General features: G+C 41.0%; 1 protein-coding gene and 1 long non-coding RNA gene across 3 annotated transcripts in view; one reads left to right on the forward strand and one right to left on the reverse strand.

Moving 5' to 3' along the window:
* The window catches only part of LOC115011991 (uncharacterized), a 54,770-nt gene that overhangs the window by 13,939 nt on the left and 24,048 nt on the right, over positions 1–16,783 (reverse strand). The window contains exons 2-3 of one of the 2 annotated variants that reach the window (XR_003832628.1): positions 8,952–9,059; positions 7,355–8,271 (exon numbers count right to left, since the gene is read on the reverse strand). This is a non-coding gene — a long non-coding RNA (uncharacterized LOC115011991). Of the gene's footprint in view, positions 1–7,354; positions 8,272–8,951; positions 9,060–16,783 lie in introns of those variants that run through there. The other variant, XR_003832629.1, reaches the window with a different exon arrangement.
* Positions 3,427–7,341, forward strand: LOC115011989 (protein Tob1-like). The gene is made up of 2 exons (XM_029437343.1): positions 3,427–3,690; positions 5,165–7,341. Exon 2 carries the CDS (start codon positions 5,382–5,384, stop codon positions 6,438–6,440), a length of 1,059 nt encoding a protein of 352 aa, XP_029293203.1. The 5' UTR covers positions 3,427–3,690; positions 5,165–5,381; the 3' UTR covers positions 6,441–7,341.

Genomic DNA, 16,783 nt, shown 5'->3' on the forward strand with positions numbered 1-16,783 from the left:
AGCAAAGAAAAAGTACAACTTGTCATTCCCCTGATAACACCATAAAATGTTGGTGTAAAAACCCAGTCACTCATGAAATTTAGTAAATCAGATTTTATACCAGGCTGGTCATTTCATGTATCAGTGACAGTATAACGGAGGTGCTGACTCATTTGAAGGTTACAGAAAAGATTAGTTGTTTTTATGATTCAATATTCAGCAGTTATGAAACCTATAGGACACAAACAGCTTCAGTGCAGTTTTAGCTGCTAATGCTAAGTGATGCTGATGGATTCTAGGTATTGTGTTGTCATTCGACCATGCTAAGAGATAGAGTGAGATAAATAACTGCAGTCCACCCATTCCATTAGTTCGATAACCTAACACCTAATATATATCTATATGCCTACTAAAATAATTAGCCTTTTCATCCTGTTGCCAGTCCACAGGGAAGATTTGGTCCCTTTGTCAAGGATATCAACTAAGGAAAAGTCCATTACTTACAATATCTCTGTATATGCACATGTTTTTACTTCAATAAATAAATAAAGAATAAAAATGTAAATCATATTAAAGGTTCTAGAGAAAAAGATATGTCCAATTGTTGTAAGTGGAAACTTTTTCTTACTTGCTTTATATTTTTATTTAAGATTATTAACTTTATTGTGTCTATATTTCAGTTTGGAATGAATCCCTTCATTTTCACAGAAAAAAGACTAAATAAAAGTCCCAATCTCAGTGCCAGTGTTGCACCCACGATATTCCTCTCCCTTTTTCTCCTTCTCTTATACTGCATGTCTCCCTCATTTACTCTTCAAAGAGAGAGCAAAGCATCTGTCTATTACGAGGAGCCCAGGGCGCTCTGCAGAGTTGTGTTAAGTAATAACAACCAGTGACGTCAAAGGCTCTCCGTCTGAGCTTGAAAGAGGGAGGGCGAGGGGATGGGTGGGGGTGGTGGGAGTTAAAAAAAGGGATAAAAGGAGAGGGAGGAGAGGAGGCAGACATGGAAGTGATAGTGTGTGAAAACCTTCTTCTACTTGTGTGTCAGTTGCCCCTCTTCTGTTTATGTGTCGCTGCTGTATAACACCAAACATAAACACTGTGCAACTATTAATTCTGTAATCACTTCAACACTTATGTGATTTCTGTTCCTTCTCTCTCATCACGGCATTGATCTTTCTCCCTGGCAACGTTTTGTCCCCCCCCCACCACTGGCTCAGAGTAAAGCGGAAGAGGTCTATTATGCTCCGTCACACGTCTGCTGCTGAGCATAATTCTATTTATGGTCCTATCACAGGAGCCTATATGTTTATGTCATAGGCTAGCAGCGGAGGAGGACAGCCTCTGTTGTCAGGGGGAGATCAAGCTTTCAATACAGGGATGTTGGGTTGAGGTCTTGTAACAAATGTTGCAATATCATGTTTTTCTATGATGATCTTCAATTCATACAAACACTAAAAGTGGGCAACAACATTTGGCAAATTACTCATTTAAGTTAATTTCTCCTTCTACCCACATTCACTCTCCTTGAATCAAAGCACAGATTCTGACTGAAGACCGATTGGGGGATTAGAGATCTTAGAGTGTTACAGTCCTTCATAAGCACAAGTGACAGAAGCGGCACTGAGTGCAGGATACATTAGAGGATTACACCCTAAGACAATATAGCAGTCTTAACATGCCTCATTATGGCTGCTGACCTTGCTCTGTCAGGTGACAGCTGTTCGTTACGACTGCTAACACCACAAACAAGCGTGCACACACAATTTACACACTACTGAACAAGCACAAGAGCCATGCATGGTATGTATGCTATCATAAAAAGCTGCTACCGAAGAACGTGTTTCTTGGACATATAGAGGACATGAGACATTATATTGCACAGAGCTGTTTACAGGAAACAACCCAGAAGGCCTTGCCAGGACAGTGGAAGTCACAGTGTTGTTGGCAGCCAACACACTCTCCCACCTACTTCCACTTTAAGCTATACGAGTCTGAATCCACAGGGCAATGTCAAACCATATAATCTCTCCTCTGTTCTGCCACTATCCGATCTATCGTCTGTCTCATGTATTTGATCCCCACAGCATTTTCCAGGCGAGCCCTTTAGCACACATTTAGAGCTCACAACGAGCACATGACTCCGCTTGGCAAACCTAAGTGCTTGAGGAATGTCTAAAAGTCCACTCTGTCAGCAGGCCTATACACACCAACAGCCTTCCTTTTCCATAACAGGCACAGCTGCAGTGACGACAAAAGACGCTCACACTGAATGTTATCAGAAGATATGAACAGAAAAGAACAGAAAAGGATGAGGTAATATTTATCTATCAATAAATGATGCCAGCCTTAGAAAGCCTTTGTTAAGAAATATTATAATTAGGATAACACTCAATTGTTTCCTCTGACTATTATGTTAATCATTAAGATACATTATTGTGATTCATTTCAAATAATAAATATTCTACAAATGTTTCCTTTTTCTGTACAAACATTATTATAAAGTTACACTGACATTGTAGAGCAGTGACTTCATATCATGAACATACAACTATGTGTGTTGGTGCACTTTAAATTTGGCAACAACGTGCGTTCAGCCGACCGATGACGTGCGCAGCCTACATCAGCACCTTGGATACGGGCACACCATTCACCGTAGTGCTCCTGCCCCGTTTTAGACCAATCAGCGCGTGTGTTTTCTAGATAGCATTCAGCACCACCCACACTGCTGCCAGCTGTATTGTTCCGCTATAGGGAATCTCCTCTCAGGCAGTATGCATTCATCATAACTCCTGCAGTTTTTCGTGACCTGCCACTGTCCTATATGAATAGTCTATGACAAAAAGGAAGTACAATATATGATATAGCCTAAATTAAACCATAGTCACGTAAACAGCTCCTTTTAGTGCGATACTGTGGTGTAAACATGGCACATGCATTAAAAGAGCAGCGAGTCATGTGTACAGTGCTTAAGTATATACATTAATAACACAGCGTCCCTAATTTTGTCTGATAATGATTGTTAGAGCATCTTATAATATGTTGCTCGAAAATAGAGATACTAGACTTTAGTCTGTAAAGCATCTACACTACGACATTTTCACTTTGATAAAAGTATTTGTTTCAAGACAACTCAAACACGGGCAGGATATCTCTTTATATAATACTGTTTCTATCTTCACAATAATTACTTTAGCCTTTTACTGTCAGCACAGACCTAGGTTATCTCTGACGCAAGCGCTCATCACAGGCGTCTCTCCCATTTCACAGAATCATATGTCACAATTGACATTTCAGATCAGCCAATCAGCGCGCGACTCAGGCGTTACTCTGAGGGCGGGACTCGCACTTTGGGCCAATCGTAGCCACTCGTATTGTTTTGACCTCTGAAACCGCATCACCGCCTACCTCGTGCCCATGGCGGAGGAAGGCTATAAATAAAGGCAACACTGTATCAGGAGGGGGACGAAGTAGCAAAACTCCCGGCGAGGCGGGAGCTACTCTGCAAGCCTGCTGAAAGAGGAAAAAAACGCAAAATAACCTTAAAAACAGAAACCTAAGCAAACGCCAATCCTCCGAAATGTACATGTACTGGAATACTTTTTTGTAACGTTGATAATATATTATATGTGAAGAAAGTATTTATACTTTTTTTCTATTTGCACTAACGGTACTTCAGAACTACTGAGAATCTTTATTTTTTACAAAAAAGTAAGTATTTTCAGCTGACTTTCTTCTCTTACATGTGATGTATTATTTGATATTATTGTCTTTATTTAGCTTGCTGTCGTACTTTAGCTGTACTCATACTTACTAAGCTGATTTGCTGCGTCAGTCCACGAAGTTAGGGAGGGGTGTGTGTGTGTGTGTGTGTGTGTGTGTGTGGGAGAGAGAGAAAGTGAGTGGGTGCGATAAAAGTGTGTAGTATGTGGTTTTTGTCTCATCTCAGAAAATTACAACAAAACCCTCTCAAGGACACGGAAGGCGTTTAATATGCTCGTGAACTCGCACTATAGTTACTATACCGTACTTAATTGTATCTTAGTTTTCATTGGCGTTAGTAGGCTACAGGCTGCAATGAGCTATCTTCATATTGTTGCATATTATGTAACAATATTCCTCTTAACTTAACTAAACTGAAAAGATGAATCAAGACCTGTAGCCATTTCGCAACAGTGTCCCTTCTAGGCTACTGTTTTTGAGTGCAGTTATATTTGAGAGGCGACATGTGTTGTTGTTTTCTCTGTGAAGAAACGAATCAGCTTTTTATTTAGGTTTTCTTTTTTTTTTCAAGAGTCTCGACACATTAACTCTGTTAATCTTTCAATTCAGCTATTCTCCTTTGCAATGATTATTGGAGCACAGTCCTATTTCTTTTGGATTTGGTTTTCTAGTTTGTGACATTTACATTGTATCCAACGTCATGTTGTAACGTTCAAGTATTTCGTATTTTCTGTGTAAAATTGCCAAACTTATGGGTGTAGCCACAGTCCGTTAAGTCTTATTTCGACGTTGTTTTTTTTTTTAAATGAAGGAAACGCTCCGACTACGTACATCAAACCAACCCCAGTGACAACTAAATAATCGCTTACTTATCCTCCAGTTAGACTTTATTGACGAGGCATTTCCTCAGTTAAGTTGACCTTTTTCTTTGATTAAATGCAACAACCCCTCATTAGTTCCCCTGTCTCCGGCTGTATATAGGCTATCCGGTATCCTATTATGTTACATAACAGGATTCCCGTGTATTAGTGCGAGGTTGAAGTGCTCAATACCCACTTTTTAACATTTACATAAACACTGTGTTCCATGAGAACAATAAATAAAGCTTGACCCCAGATCAGTGTGCTCTGTCTGTATTGATATTTCTGCAGCAGCTGCACATTTTCTCCTATCTGAGTGTTGTGAAATTCTGCTTTGGTTGACCGTTGTGACATTCAACTTATGATATTTGAGCTCACAGCAGTCAAAACAGCAACATGCGCTGGTACTCCAGACAGGAGGTTGATAGTCAAAGTTATAAAGTCTGCAATAGTGGTCTCAAGTTGCCAAAAAAGGCTTAACTGATCCGTTTTTATTAAACACGATGGTCTTATAGATGTTTACAATTACTTGTGAATTTTTGTAATAACATTTTTTTAATAAATGATTAATAACTATTTTTTTTCTCTATCAATTGTTGCAGGAAAAAAATAATCACACCCTGTGGAACGACATCACTTCACTACAAAACCAGCACTTTTGCTTTTAAACCTGTTTCATCCAAATACTGGTTGCTTTCGCCATCCTGCCTGGAGAGCATCTGTGTTGCCAACCACGGATAAACAAAGCAGCCCCAGTGGACACATTCAAGGTCAGACACACCTAATCTTCAAGCATCTGGTAAACATCGGCAGTTAGCTATGCAGCTTGAAATCCAAGTAGCTCTCAACTTCGTCATCTCGTACCTGTACAACAAGCTGCCGAGGCGGCGGGTTAACATTTTTGGCGAGGAGCTGGAGAGGCAGCTGAAGCAGAAATATGAGGGACACTGGTACCCGGACAAGCCATACAAGGGCTCAGGATTCAGATGTATCCACGTGGGGGAGAAGGTGGACCCTGTGGTGGAGAAGGCAGCCAAAGAGAGCGGGCTGGACATCGAGGATGTCCGCAACAACCTGCCCCAGGACCTCAGTGTCTGGATTGACCCCTTTGAGGTGTCCTATCAGATCGGGGAGAAGGGCCCCGTCAAAGTATTGTATGTCGATGACAGCAATGAAAGTGGAGCTAATAATGGGGGGATTGATCTGGACAAGGAGATCAAGAACAGTTTCAATCCTGACGCACAGGTCTTCATGCCCATCAATGAGCCTGTGAACGCCGTCTCTCCGGGCTCCACCTCGCCATCTCCTCCTTTCGGTCACTCGGCAGCAGTCAGCCCCACCTTCATGCCCCGCTCCACGCAGCCTTTAACCTTCACAACAGCCACCTTCGCCGCCACCAAGTTTGGCTCCACTAAGATGAAGAGCAGCGGACGCAACAACAGCAACAACAACGGCGGTAGCGGCGGCGGCGGCGGCGGCGGCAGTAGTGCTGGCAACAAGGTGGCACGTACCTCTCCCATCAACCTGGGCCTGAATGTGAACAGTCTCCTGAAACAGAAAGCCATCTCCACCTCCATGCACTCTCTGTACGGGTTGGGCCTCGGAGCGCAGCAGCAGCAGCAGCACCAGAAGCCCTCAGCCCTGTCCCCCAATGCCAAGGAGTTTGTGTTCCCCAGCCTTCAGGGCCAGGGCAGCCAGAGTGCTCTCTTCCCCGGGGACAGCTCGCTCAGCCTCAGCCCACTGCAGTACAGCAATGCCTTCGACATGTTTGCGGCCTATGGTGGCCTTAACGACAAGTCCCTTATGGATGGCTTGAATTTCAGCTTGAACAACATGCAGTATTCTAACCAGCAATTCCAGCCAGTTATGGCCAACTAGTACACGTAAAGGTACTACTTAAGCTACTACTTCACACAGAAACGACCAGAGATAATGTGATGGGGAAACGAAACACAAATGCACATTTTGAAAAATGAAAACAAATGAAAAACAAGAAGAGAATGTCATGGATAAAAGGAAAAAGCTGTAAGATCTATGTAACGAGTCTAAGAGCATGAGCCCGAGGGTGAATTACTTTGCCCCCTTGAGTTATACCTTTAGTACAAGATGTCCAGGCTTGGTTACCTAAACTTCAACATGCATCATTGTTATTTCTTTTGCCAACCAAGCACAAAATATTTTTTTTTATGTGACTGTTTCAAGATATAAAAAAAGACAAAAAAAAACACCACCACAAGTCATGGCCTCTTTCAGTATTTAAACATAACTGGACACCGCCAATCTTTTCAAAAAATTGGCATAAATAAGTGGGATTTCCTGGTCTTTTTTCTATTTGTATAATTTAATTTAGTACAGAGTTTGTAAAATATCAGAGTATCTATTGTTTCTACGACATGGTATTGCATTTATATCTTTTTACTACTCCAGTGATCTGTGATGGCTGCAGCAACTTTATGTTTTCTTTTTTTATTGAAATTATAAAATGAATCCATCTTTAAGAAAAACATTGACTATTCTAAAGATTGTGTACAGAATATTCCGTAGTGGTGGGATTTAAGAATATTTGCTTTTTTGAAAAACATAAGAGTTGTATTTTCTGTTAAGAGTTTAAAGATTTTTGCTATATTATGGACAAAATGTAATCGTATATTAATTTTGTACCTACATTGTGCAATACTTGATAAAACAAACGGTATAACAAAGTATTTGGAGTCAGTGTCTTACATGTTAAGAGAAACTGATAGTTTATTAAGTTTGTATTAAAAAGCTTGAAAATAATTACACTTGTTCAGTTTGTCATTGGTTTTTGTGGTCGAGCTGGTTGATGCAGGTTTAAAGGTGCATTTCAGGGTTTTCTTGCATGTCGGGACAGATCCATTATTCTGTCCAGAGGTCATAACATCAGGTTTTTCCTAAATACGCCCTATTTGGTACATGGGTATGTCCTCCGCACACCGTTTTGACAGTTCACTCACATTTAGGCCAGGTCAAAAGATGAATTATTTTACTATTGTATTACATACCTGGACACACTTCATACCATCTGCCTGTAACATTGATATATTAGTACACAAGCCTCACCAAGCGACCTCAGCAACATTAGTTCACACCATGCCGGCTGTGTTGGCTAACAGTTGCCCCTCGGGCTAAGTGTCATCACACGTGGATACTGTGAGTGTTATCGCGTCGAGCCTGATAACCTCCTGAACTAAAAACATGACCTCATGTATGACGAGGCTGTTAGCTAACAGGCCGCTGAGACACTAACACATTTCAGAGGTATGAGCTACTCAGCAGACCGGCGGAAACCTTATCCATTATGTATAAGAATACAGATCTGATACTGTACCTACACAGCTTCATGTTAGTGGGGCATGGAAAAGAAACATTTTCAGTAACACTATGCATCATCATACTGTGTGGGTGACCTCTGTACTCTCTTTGTAGACAGGTTGAAAACTCCCCCCTCCACGGAGTCAGCACAGTCATTTATTAACTTTAATAATAAAATAAATCATGCAATGCTGGTGGAAAACGGTACTAAAACATGTTCAGGAGAGTGTAGCTGAATGCTAAGCTGGTCAGTTACATTTCACCCAGTGTCCTCAAGGATGTGGTCTGTTAATGGATAACTGGCAGTATCCTTTTAGTTTAGTTTTTTATGCAATGACATCCAAGCATGTCCAATCCAAAGGGAGTAATACTGGAGCTGGGGAAAAAAGAAAGTGAAATCAGGCCTGAACTGGTTCAAACTCAAGAGGCCATCGACTGAATCATTTATTGTGTTTGTAATTTCAGATGAACTATATCAACCTTTCCAAAGTTGCTTAAACAAATGTGTTTTTAAATTATGTAAACGTATGAAAGTAACACTACTTAGCTTTGTATTTGCCACTTACAGTGTTTGGGGTTTGACGATCCAAGTTAAACAGTTACGGCTGAAGGTGATTCGTAGCTTTTGTAATAATAAACAAAGGATTTCAGCGAAAAAATCTCACTCAGCTGCATCGGAGTAAAAATAGATTTTATGGATGTTGAAGTTGAGACATTTGTGGTTACTGCGGTTGCTTGTGATGAGAGGTTGTTGGACTGCATCATGCCAGCGCTGGCTGACTAAAATCACTCTGACCCTGCTGGCGTATCATGCTCCCTCTGGGGCCAGCTCATCATCGCTTGTCAGTCGGCTATCCACTGATACACTTGGGGCTTGATAGGCTGTGCAAAGTTCAGCCAGTGTGTGTGTGGGTGTGTGGGTTTATCTCAGTTGCATTTACTGTGTTACAGAGTCGGGTGGGAGTGCGTTTGTTTATCCTGGTCTGTTACACTGTGTGTGTGTGTGTGTGTGTGTGTGTAATCTCCTGAGTGTAGAACAGGTCGTTCTGAAAATACCTTTTGGTGGATTATTATTCTTTTGTGCACATTCCTGATCTATCTGCAGTGCTCGTATTTTGTCGATGGTCTCCTGTACATCACAACTCGGGACTGTGACACTCCAAGCTGGTTTGAGAGGGAGAAAAGAGGAGTCAAACACATAAACGCGGTTTTAATCCGGTTATGTTGTTATACATAAGTGGAGAATCAATCAAGGTTGAGAGAATGATCATCATTTTCATCAACATTTGATCACTATATCAAATATAACAGCCATGTTTCTGTTTATGAAACAGGCACAGGGTCTTTCACTGTACATTATTAAAACATGGAGGTAGGGCTGCTCCCTTTTAGTCCATCAGTCGCATGAATGACTTATCTCCAACAAACTTATGGGCACATCTCTGGTAAACACAAGATTCAAAGTGGTGCTTTCACATGATTCTTTGCGGAGGAACTCAGTTTTTACAGATCCGTCGATATAAAATCAAGTAATCGAGGAGTCCAGGACAGCCCCTAAGGGAGGTGCAGACAAAAGAGAGGAAGTGTTATATAGAGGATGTGAATGCCATGAATGTATGGCTCTACTGTAAAAAAAATTCAGTGAGAAGAAAATCCACGTAAGACCGCGAGTGAGAGCGGGATCAGAATAGCACAGAGAAACAAAGAGACAGACGCTTGATGAAAAGAAGAGGGAATGGGACAGGCATGGAGCAATGCGTCTGGGAGAGAGAAGGATTGAGAGTGAAACATTGCCAGTGCCACTATTGATGCTAATCTTGTGCCAAGCGCACCCCTCAGCCCCCCCCCCCTCTCACCCCACGCTTGTCATAAAAACAGGTGGAGCTCGGCTCAGCTTGTGGCCGACAGGGCCTTATGGTAATGTCACCCTCCTAAGCAAAATAAACAGTTAATAGCTTTTCAGTCCCTCGCCTTAGTCCAACCCCTCACCCCGTCTATTTCTGGAAACACGCTGGAGCTGATTGAGCAATGATAAGCTTGAGGGGAATCGTGCTTTCCTCTGAACATGACTTCACTCCAGCTTAACTGTATCTCACAGGGGTAAGCAGAGGAATTCAACACAGCATAGAAGAAGAATATATCTGTACGCGTTTTCTTTTTGTTGCTTTCGTTTGGTCTAAAAATTGGAAGCGCACGTTATTACGCAGTCGTTGAATGTAACTACATTTACTTAAGTACAATTTTGAGGTACATTTCCTTTTTCCGTCACTACATTTATTCGACAGCTTTAGTTACTTTGTAATTTACTAGATTATTAATTCAAAATGTAAATCGATTAATAAATCAATTATGTATTATTATCCTTTACCAGCTGATCAATATTTATAGAGATACACTATATATATATATATATATACGAGTGTGAAATGGGCCATTCTGCATAATGAGTACTTTTACATTTGGTAATCTAATTATATTTCGATGTTCATAGCACATTTACTTAAGTAAGAGTTTGAATGCAGGACTTAAAGTTTTTACACTGTAGTATTGTTACTTTTTCTTGAGTAAAAGATGCGAGCGCTTCTCCCACCTCTGTGAAGAAGTACGATGACACGTGTTGACTGGTCTCACAGTTGAAGCTTAAGGGAGTATCAAGGATACGGACACAGTTGCTTTAAACAGTTGCTCACACACCCGTTTGGAACACACAAGCTGTTGCTGGTAGGCAGACAAGACACCGTTTACATTGACCCAAATATATTCTGTACTAAAACGTCCTGCAGCTGCCGGCTGGCTTGTGCTAATTCCAACAGAGCTCGAAAGGTTTCATGTCAGAATCCGGTTTCTTGCCAAGTAGGTTATCACATACAAGGAATGTGCTTTAGTGTATATACAAATATAGAATGGAAAATATGTACAATGCATAATAAGTAGTATATTGTAGTAGTAAGTATAGTGTATGAAGAAAACACATTTTTACGAGTGTTTCTTTTCATAGCTTCTGGTAGATACATGTAGCATTTTGTGTCTTGCAATCTTCTCATACATACGCTACTTTACTGCAATCCTGTGTACACACTGCCACACACACACTGCCACACTGATGCATAGTGGGAGTTGTTCAGTTTGCTTTGCACACTGTAGATATCCCCGACAGACACGTGCCCGGCCCTTTAAACTGCAGCTGCTCTTATCAGCAGAAGGAAACCAAAAACAAACACACAGTCCTCGGCCTCCCCTCCCTCATCACTCCTCTCTGTGTGACGTACTTTGGTTTCCAGTGCGGTCTATCACGGCACTCCCATACCTGCCACTGGGTCCACACGATACTTTGTAGCTAAAGGGTGGGACGAGAGATCTAACCAGCAATGTTACCAAAGTAGCCCTGCAGAATCCTAGATAATATGCAAATCAACTGTGGCTCTGCTGTTCATGGTATTTCTAGCTCCACGTGTTCTGCCTTATCAATTAGAAATAAAGTCTTATCTCACATCTGATTTGGATTTAGTCCTGACCACATCTCTTTGCTGCTTTATGATTTGATAAGATTGTCATCTCTGTTATAGCAAGTCACTGACTGAAGTATGTTACATTCATTCAGCAAAACGTATTTTATCCACCTAAAAGAAAGGCAGACCTAAAAGTAAATCAATATCAGTTTAAGTGTATGCTAAATTTAGAATATTTTGATCGCTTGACCCTGCCGAGACGGGGGACTGAAGCGGTTATCTTTGCTCTCGCCTAAGCCACCAGACTCCATTGACAAAAAACTGTAATTTTACCTTGCAGAACACGGAGCTGCTGGTCTGCCGCTGCCTCGGTTGGTGAAGTTGCTTGTGTTGTAAAACTATCCTTGCATTTGGCCACTTTCCATAGTGTCCAAGCGACATGAAAGAGATTAATCAGTGCTGTGCAATCTGTAGATCTGTTAGGGTTAGAGAATAGGGGAAGGTATGGGGGGAGGGGGGGTGGACACCTGCTATTCATCACTTCCTAGTGTGTATATGTGTGTGTTAGAGAGAGAGAGAGAGAGAGAGAGAGAGAGAGAGAGAGAGAGAGAGAGAGAGAGAGAGAGAGAGAGAGAGAGAGAATCAGAGGCTGATTTGTGTACCCAGGAGAGAGTGGAGGACATGCTGGGAAACATTCTGCACAAGTTGAGAAGAATACAACAAAACCGAAAACAAGAAGTCCTTCCTCAGAACATATTCATGTGAAACTTAATCCATATCATCTCTATCCTGCACGTCACCACAAAGTCTCCTCTGTTGCTGAGCAAAAAATAGCTATTGCTTTCTAAACACCTTTTCTGTCTACTTAGAGTCAGTCTGGATTTACCTGACTTATACCTCAGAATGCTTTGAACACTTTCATGAATAATATTTACACACATTAAAGAAACCCTGGTGACGTCTGGCCATGCCGCTTCTGACTTGTAAGTCATGAGACTTTGTTCTTTTGCGTTCCGTAGCTGTCTGCCCAGGACTAAAATATTTTGTCAACACCACTAATGTATTCTCAAGCTCTCAAAGGAAGCTCTTTTTCCCCCCCTGTCTGTCTAAATGTGTGAGGATGGGATTGTTGGCAAGCACAGCTCGCACTCATATGGATCAGTGGGACAGGAAGTCAAAACATGCAGAGATAAAGCCATCTCTGTGGCGTTTACTGGCAGTGCTGAAGGGCAATACTCTTGAATGAACACTACTATGGCGGTTTTGTGCCCTTGAGAAATGCTAGGATGAGGTTAACTCCAGAGAAAAAGAGAGTGTGTGTTTAAAGCTGCACAGGAGAGGGGAGTAAGAGTTGCACTGATGTCTTCGAAAAACCAATTTCATGACAATAAGACTGGCAGATGGCACAAGTGACTGTAAGTAATAACTCAAGAATGTAATGGCTTCTCGTCCCCTCGTTTACAACGCAGTTGAGAGTTGAAATTATAAGGCCTTTCCAAGTGTACCTGTTTGGACATCCCCGGGTAATGTCTCCACAGCTGGAGCAGCCCCGAACGTCTCAGAACTCTGGAATTTCAACCATTTGGTTAATAATGCAGCCCGGGACGCAGCTCACGTGCAGGCCTGAACACACTCTTTCACTTTCTCTGACATGCACCTACATTACTGCTTTAAACACTTACATTGGCAAAATATACGTTTCTTACTTTAACTTGTCATTATGAAGTAAATCTTCACTATGTAATGGCTATAGAGCGATGACATCATGGCACTTTCACTCGGCGGACAGTGGAAAAACCAAAGTAACTGTGAAAAACAAAATGCAGTGAGTTCTGCGTTGTTGCTGAGGCTCCGAGGTAAATAGAAAGGGGTCTGGTTGTCTTTGAAACAGCGGCGCCAACAATAAGACCATTTGAAAACATGGTGTGAGCAACAGCATGTGAGAACGCAAATGCCCCAAACACCAAACTGTCTCAGTAATATCAGTTACAGAGCAAAATCCATCTAAAGTTTGCTAACATCAGCTAATATTAGCCACCATAAGCTGCTGGTCAAACCAGACCAAGTGAGGCTGTAGCAGCAAAACCTCGGAGTATATTGAGCTAAGCAAAGGAGCATTGTATCCATTGTAAATTCAACATTTCACTTCTTAGAAAAAATTGTTTTATCTTCTTTCATAGATCTTTCAAAAGTAATAGAGTCTCACTTCACTGTGTATGTTGAAACTTTATATTCACATAGGTGTATTTGCAGTTTATAAGAGTAAATAAATCCTCCTGCTAGAACAAGTTCAGTGTTGTTAATTTAACGTAACCTGTTGGGGCGGGTGTGCACACCTATGTAAATGTAACAGTTCTTATTTACATGTATGTACACAACAGGTGATGCTAGTTGTTTGTGTTGGTAAGTGTAAAAGTTTTAATTGTGTCAATTTAATTTGCATATATTTTTTCCCTTACGAGTGTTACTTCCCAAGGCTCAGGTGTTTCCACGACTAAAGGTCCCGTCACACAGTTCTGTATGGCAGAAACATATGCATCTGTTGGGCATTCGTCAAATACATTGGCCACACGCTCTGAAACATTTTGTATAAGTACGTGATACGCTATCAATAGGCTCTGTATACGTTCATATACGTTGTATATGCTCATTTTCATATGCGCCAGCATACGGAACTGTGTGACAGGGCCTTTAGCACATTAACCTCAACCTCAGCTGATTATCTCTGCAGTGTTTCTGACGGATACATTGTTTATTTTAGGCTCTTTGCAATGATCTAATCAACAGAACTCAATCTGCATGTGAGGTGATGTAACATATCTGCTTTGTAGCTTGAGTCAGAACAAAGACATGCTTTATATTCACATGGCCCAGTTTGTGCAATGATCTGGGGAATTTACCACACACCTGTCAACCAACAGCACTGCACAGAGAGGCTCTAATGAAGACAGACTTGGAGGTTATGATAGAGATTCCTCCATCTAACCCACTCTATATTGGTTATGTTAACTTTTACCAGGAAAGTAGATTTGTATCTTTGTTATTGATGACTCAGGATTCAGAAAATCTTTTTTAAAAGTTACTTTTCAAGAGGTTATTTATAATAAATCCTCAGTTTGCTATCCTGTTATTTAATTTTTACACTGAATATATTATTTCTTATGTCTTGGGATTACTTTTTTAAGATTAAATGTAATATATTTCCAATATACCAAGCCTAAATGTCTGTAGTGCTGAAGTTAAATTGGGGGCTGAAAGACACACAAAGTTGTAATTGCTAAACATATTAAAACAGAACAATTAAAATAAGACCGTTTCTGTAATTGCTTCAAATATATTGTTACATGATTTTTAATTTTCCACTCATCTTCCCAGTCCTTTAATCAGTTACCTAACAGCATCAAATTAATTGCATCGTGTATTGTTGTGTTGTTGTGTGCGAGACATGCAAGATTATGAAACTAACACAAAGTGTCAGGTATCATCCAGGGCTTTTTACAAGGGCTTCATCATTTGTCACATGCCAAAATATTGTATGACACAAATAAATAGAGCGAAGGAGTTGGAGGCTGTTAACTTGCTGTGGAATCCAGTTTGGGCCGAGGACGCATCCGAAATAATGGCTGAATTAATCACTCTGTGTGGGTGACTGGTGATGCAAATTCCTACAGTATGCTCTTGGCAATAAACGCTGAAGCAAATGAGAACTGGAACTCTGGAAGAACCAGTTGCTTCTCACCTCATAACAAACTTAAAAGCTCATTAGCGCTTTATCAATGCTTACAGCTTATATTATGTTAATGTTAACGGTGTGTTACCGTAGTTGTCAGATATATCTACTGCTGCACTCGGTCATGGCGTTGTGCTACGAGGTATTTCTCCCACATACACATCTCCACTTTCACCAATCACCATGATCCGATTAACGTAATACTCTGAAAGCAACAGCAGCATTGTGACCCAATAAAAAGGGCTCAGTTTGTTACGGAACAGTTGTTCTGATGCATAATACAGTCATTTACTAATGCCGTGTGCTTTAAAAAGGAGAAATGTGTGAATGTGTGGCCTGTTCGTCATCACATGGTTCAGTATTATAGATTGTTCCTATGTGCCTGAGGTGATTTGTGGATTTTTATGATGCTAATTTCCCATGGATCTAAAGATTATCTCTGGCATACAATGATCTGTGAAATAGAAGGCGTTGATGTGACTGTCTACATGACTGCTTCAGTGTATTTGCATATGCACATTAACATAACACTGTAAGGATTTACTGTGTTGTGGAAACACACAGGATGCAGGTAATGCATTACACTAAATCGTTTACTAGGTTCACCTTGCAAAAACTAAAACAATCAATCAATACGCCCACAATAATGTAGGTTAACTGAGATTACATAGTCCAGTACATAACTCTATGCAATGTTGTTGTACATATTAAACAAACAATATATAATTAACAGACATAAAGTCTTAGTTGTGTTTGCCTTTGCAACAGAAATACATAATCATTATTTCCCTGTGGTTATAATTTGGTTGGTCCTAATTAGCACATGAATCTGTTTTTTATGTTGTAGTGTTTGTGTTGTACATGCAACACAGGTGGACTAAATGATGTCACTCCTCTCCCACGCAGAACAAATATGCTTAAAGCTACTCGTTGTGTGTAGGCAGATTGTATGTTTGTGTGGGAGGGGCTAATGGATTCTCAGTGGGCGGCGTTGCATAAGAACGTCAGTGCTGAAGCAAGGTTAGATAGAGAATTAAGAGAAGGGGCGGGGGGAGGGGGGGTCTCTCTCTCTCTCTCTCTAGCACACAGTGGTGTCTGAGTCAACTGCGTGAACGATGATTTGTAGAAAAAAAGCCCACTGAGCAGCGGGGGAGTGTAAACACAAGACTACACCAGACCAACGAGAGAGAGAGAGAGAGAGAGAGAGAGAGAGAGAGAGAGAGAGAGAGAGAGAGAGAGAGAGAGAGAGAGAGAAAGAGAGAGAGGGAGAGGGGAGAGAGAGAGAAAGAGAGGGAGAGACAGACAGAGCAAGAGAGAGAGAGGGGGAGATGGAGAAAGAGAGACAGACAGACAGACAGAGAGAGAGAGAGAGAGAGAGAGAGAGAGAGAGAGAGAGAGAGAGAGAGAGAGAGAGAGAGAGAGAGTCAAAGATAATGACAAGATTCTCAAAACTAACTATGTTTGGGGTTCATTGACATAACACCAGAATTATTCCTATCCCAACACACTGATTTAGAGCTGCAACGATTAGTCGTTTAATCGATAAGTCGATCGACAGAAAACTAAATCACCAACTGTTTTCATAACTGATTAATCGTTAATCCTTTTTTAAGCATAAATGGCATAAAATGCTGTTTTCAGACTCTCAAAACTGAATATCTTTTGGACTGACAAAACAAGACATCACCTTGGACTTTGAGAAACTGGGA

The sequence above is a fragment of the Cottoperca gobio genome, chromosome 8, assembly GCF_900634415.1.
Source record: "Cottoperca gobio chromosome 8, fCotGob3.1, whole genome shotgun sequence".
Lineage (NCBI taxonomy): Eukaryota > Metazoa > Chordata > Actinopteri > Perciformes > Bovichtidae > Cottoperca > Cottoperca gobio.

Coding starts and splice junctions, on each gene's coding strand:
- LOC115011989 (XM_029437343.1), top strand. CDS start 5,382: ATGCAGCTTGAAATCCAAGTAGCTCTCAACTTCGTCATCTCGTACCTG.